General features: G+C 41.0%; 1 protein-coding gene across 1 annotated transcript in view; it reads left to right on the top strand.

The window, feature by feature from the left end:
• The first annotated feature begins 831 nt into the window (after nucleotides 1-831).
• Nucleotides 832-3,853, top strand: part of LOC143275516 (uncharacterized) — a 6,997-nt gene continuing 3,975 nt past the window's right edge. Inside the window, exons 1-3 of the mRNA XM_076579687.1 lie at nucleotides 832-898; nucleotides 2,057-2,353; nucleotide 3,853. The exon at nucleotide 3,853 is cut by the window's right edge and continues 284 nt beyond it. Coding sequence (XP_076435802.1) covers nucleotides 2,061-2,353; nucleotide 3,853 — 294 coding nt within the window. The 5' untranslated portion in view covers nucleotides 832-898; nucleotides 2,057-2,060. The remainder of the gene's footprint in view (nucleotides 899-2,056; nucleotides 2,354-3,852) is intronic.

The following is a 3,853-nucleotide window of genomic DNA, read 5'->3' as shown; positions in this document are numbered from 1 at the left end:
ACGAGGATACATCACTCATGGCTTTGATTTTGAAAATAAGTTTGCTTCTGACCATGATTACTCATAATCCAGTAAACTCTGATTACCACTTCTGGCCACTGAAACCAACAAAAATACGAACGAGACATTTTTAAAAAGGCGCTTAATTAATATTATATGGGGGCCGGTGGAATGTGTCTGTTTCTGTTGTGTGTGTGGCAGATGGGTGGGTGTGAAAGCAAATCGCCTGCTGCCCTCCCCCCATTTCATTCCACCAACGCCGCCCCAAGCTGATCGTTTTATCGATGGTGTGTGTGACTGTCTCTGGCCTGATGCCCAGCAGACGATATACAAAAGAAGCCGGCCGACATCTCCTTGCTCAATGATAATCAACAAATTTCGGTTGGCCTGGATCTGCTTGCCAGCCACTGATTTAGACTGGGCAAGAGCGCTAGCCGCTCGATCACTCACGGAAAAACAAACTGAAATGAACAAAACTTACCGGTGCAACTGCTTTCTCTTCGAAGCTGCGTGCTCGATGTGTTTTTCAAACATGCACGTTTTACACGTTGCGGGCAGTGTCTAGTTATCACCAACGAGCCGTTCTGAATATTAATTTTCCCTCTAAACCGGAAGCTTAACCAACAAGTTGTCTTTCCAAAAGTGAAAACAGCAAACGAAAAATAACCACTTTATCTTGAACCTATATTCATATTTCAACACTCTGTATTCTTTCAAGCCTAAGTATTTCAAACATAAAAGGGTCTTTGGGGATCTTATCGAACACCTTTCAATGTTTGTGTCACAGAAGACACTGCACCCGACAGATTTGTACAAATAGACGAAGTAGCAGACGCCATTTTGCGACGTTGTTTACCTTAGGAACTATACTAAATTCCATTTGTGCTTCAAAGTCCAGGTTTGTAAATGTTTGTGTTGGTACTGTATGGCATACATTGAAAGCAGAGGTGGTCTTGTTCTCATGCACGCTTCCCTGCCTCTCCTCTGTTTTAGCCATTTGCAGAAAATTTGCTTTTGCGCATTGAGGATCACAGACAAGGAACACAACATTATTTTGTCCCCTTTGTACACGCACAACGATATTTATTTTATTCAATGGATCTTGTCTTGTGGTCTTGTGTGTGTGTGTGTGTGTGTGTGTGTGTGTGTGTGTGTGTGTTCAGGGAGAGAATGCAGAAGAGCATAGTAGAATTATAAGTCATGAAAAAATAACAGAAAAAAGGTAGATTCTATAAGAACGAATGAATTAATCGCAGCAGAAAGCTGCAAGTGGTTACAACCGACTTGTTTGTTTCTATATCACTCTTTTTAAAGGAAATATATTCCAAGTACTTGATGTGACAACATGATTCAGCTGTCAGTTCTATCTCAACCTGGTGATATCTTCATATATTCTTGCCTACTATTGATGCAGTTAAGATAGATAAAATGATTACACATAGATGCACAAACACAGACACACACAAACACACAGACACAGACACTCTCTCTCTCTCTCTCTCTCTCTCTCTCACACACACACACACACACACACACTTACACACACACACAGACTAACACTATTGTATTTCAACCCATTATCATTATCAGATTATCATAATCGAACTGCAGTTAAATGCATTTTTTGGTTGGTATGAAATTATTTTGATTACATTTAACCCATTGATACTGGAATGCCCTTCAGTACTATAAAACTGAAATGCCAAATATCATTCAGAAACAGTTTTGATGTAAGGAACATTAATTGAAATGCCCATTATCGTTCAGAAACAGTTTTGACATAAAGAACATTAACTGGAATACCCATGATCATATGAAACAGCTTTGATGTAAGAACATTAACTGAAATGCCCGTTATCATATGAAACAGCTTTGATGTAAGAACATTAACTGAAATGCCCATTATCACATGAAACTGCTTTGATGTAAGCAGCACTAACTGAAACGCCCATTATCATTATGAAACAGTTTTGATATAAAAACATGTACTGAAATGCCCAGTTATCATATGAAACAGCTTTGACTCCACTGTGTCCATCCTGTTACCCCCTTTCAGAACAATGGATGCTTCCCAAACAGCTCCCTACCCAGGATTTGACCGCTCAGGACAATACAACACCCCTCGGAAAGCTCCACGAGTTCGACCAGAAGCTTCAGAATTTGCACACAAGAATGCTGGCTCCATCAACCTGTTCGATGATGAGAAGCACACGCATGTCATCGGTCCGCCCCCATCCCCCCGATGCCTGTCTTACGAAGCGAAGCAAAACTATGAGAAAAGTCGTAAAGGCCAAGTTAGTGGTTTGCTGGGAGGAGGGGCCATGCCACAACCAGAATGTGCTCCTGTCGCAAGGTATGATATGTGGTGTGTCGCAAGGTATGATATGTGTGAAATGTGGTGTGACGCAAGGTATGATATGTGTGATATGTGGTGTGACGCAAGGTATGATATGTGTGATATGTGGTGTATCACAAGGTATGATATGTGGTGTGTCACAAGGTATGATATGTGTCGCAAGGTATGATGTGTGTGATATGTGGTGTGTCGCAAGGTATGATATGTGGTGTGTCGCAAGGTATGATATGTGTGATATGTGGTGTGTCGCAAGGTATCATATGTGGTGTGTCACAAGGTATGATATGTGTCGCAAGGTATGATGTGTGTGATATGTGGTGTGTCGCAAGGTATGATATGTGGTGTGTCGCAAGGTATGATATGTGGTGTGTCGCAAGGTATGATATGTGGTGTGACACAAGGTATGATATGTGTGATATGTGGTGTGTCGCAAGGTATGATATGTGGTGTGTCGCAAGGTATGATATGTGTGATATGTGGTGTGTCGCAAGGTATGATATGTGGTGTGTCACAAGGTATGATATGTGTTGCAAGGTATGATGTGTGTGATATGTGGTGTGTCGCAAGGTATGATATGTGGTGTGTCGCAAGGTATGATATGTGTGATATGTCACAAGGTATGATATGTGTGATATGTGGTGTGTCGCAAGGTATGATATGTGGTGTGACGCAAGGTATGATATGTGGTGTGTCACAAGGCATGATATGTGTGATATGTGGTGTGTCGCAAGGTATCATATGTGGTGTGTCACAAGGTATGATATGTGTGATATGTGGTGTGTCGCAAGGTATGATATGTGGTGTGTCACAAGGTATGATATGTGTGATATGTGGTGTGTTGCAAGGTATGATATGTGGTGTGACGCAAGGTATGATATGTGGTGTGATGCAAGGTATGATATGTGTGATATGTGGTGTGTCGCAAGGTATGATATGTGGTGTGACGCAAGGTATGATATGTGTGATATGTGGTGTGTCGCAAGGCATGATATGTGCTGTCTGTGATAAACACGCCCACATCACAAGTAATGTCACTCACACACACACACACGTAAACACACGCATGCAAGCACAAACACACAGGCATAAATGCTCATAATAATAATAATATGTACAGATACATACATCCCACCCCCCCCTCCTCCACACACACACACACACAAATAAGTCACAGTAGCAGTAACATTGCTATGACAATGATAATTATGATGATTACCAGTGTTTTTGATGCTGCTGCTGCAATTATCACTGATGGTTTATGCATTCATTAAATTATTAATTCACTATTGACAGTTGTTGTGGATTTTGGTTTTATTTGACTAGTTTTAATCTCTCTTTTTTTTTTTCTTTTGTTTTGTTTTGTGGTGGCCTGATCATATTATGTATGTCTTTGTAACCAGCCTGTTATTGCCCAAACGAATTTTCATGTGGATTCATAAAGTGCTTTTGATTGGATTTCGTTTTGATTCATTCACCACCACACACCCGGCAACCAGG

Source organism: Babylonia areolata, chromosome 30, assembly GCF_041734735.1.
Source record: "Babylonia areolata isolate BAREFJ2019XMU chromosome 30, ASM4173473v1, whole genome shotgun sequence".
NCBI classification, from domain to species: Eukaryota; Metazoa; Mollusca; class Gastropoda; order Neogastropoda; family Buccinidae; genus Babylonia; species Babylonia areolata.
The sequence above is the reverse complement of the archived record's forward strand: the minus strand, read 5'-3'. Positions and strand labels throughout refer to the sequence as shown.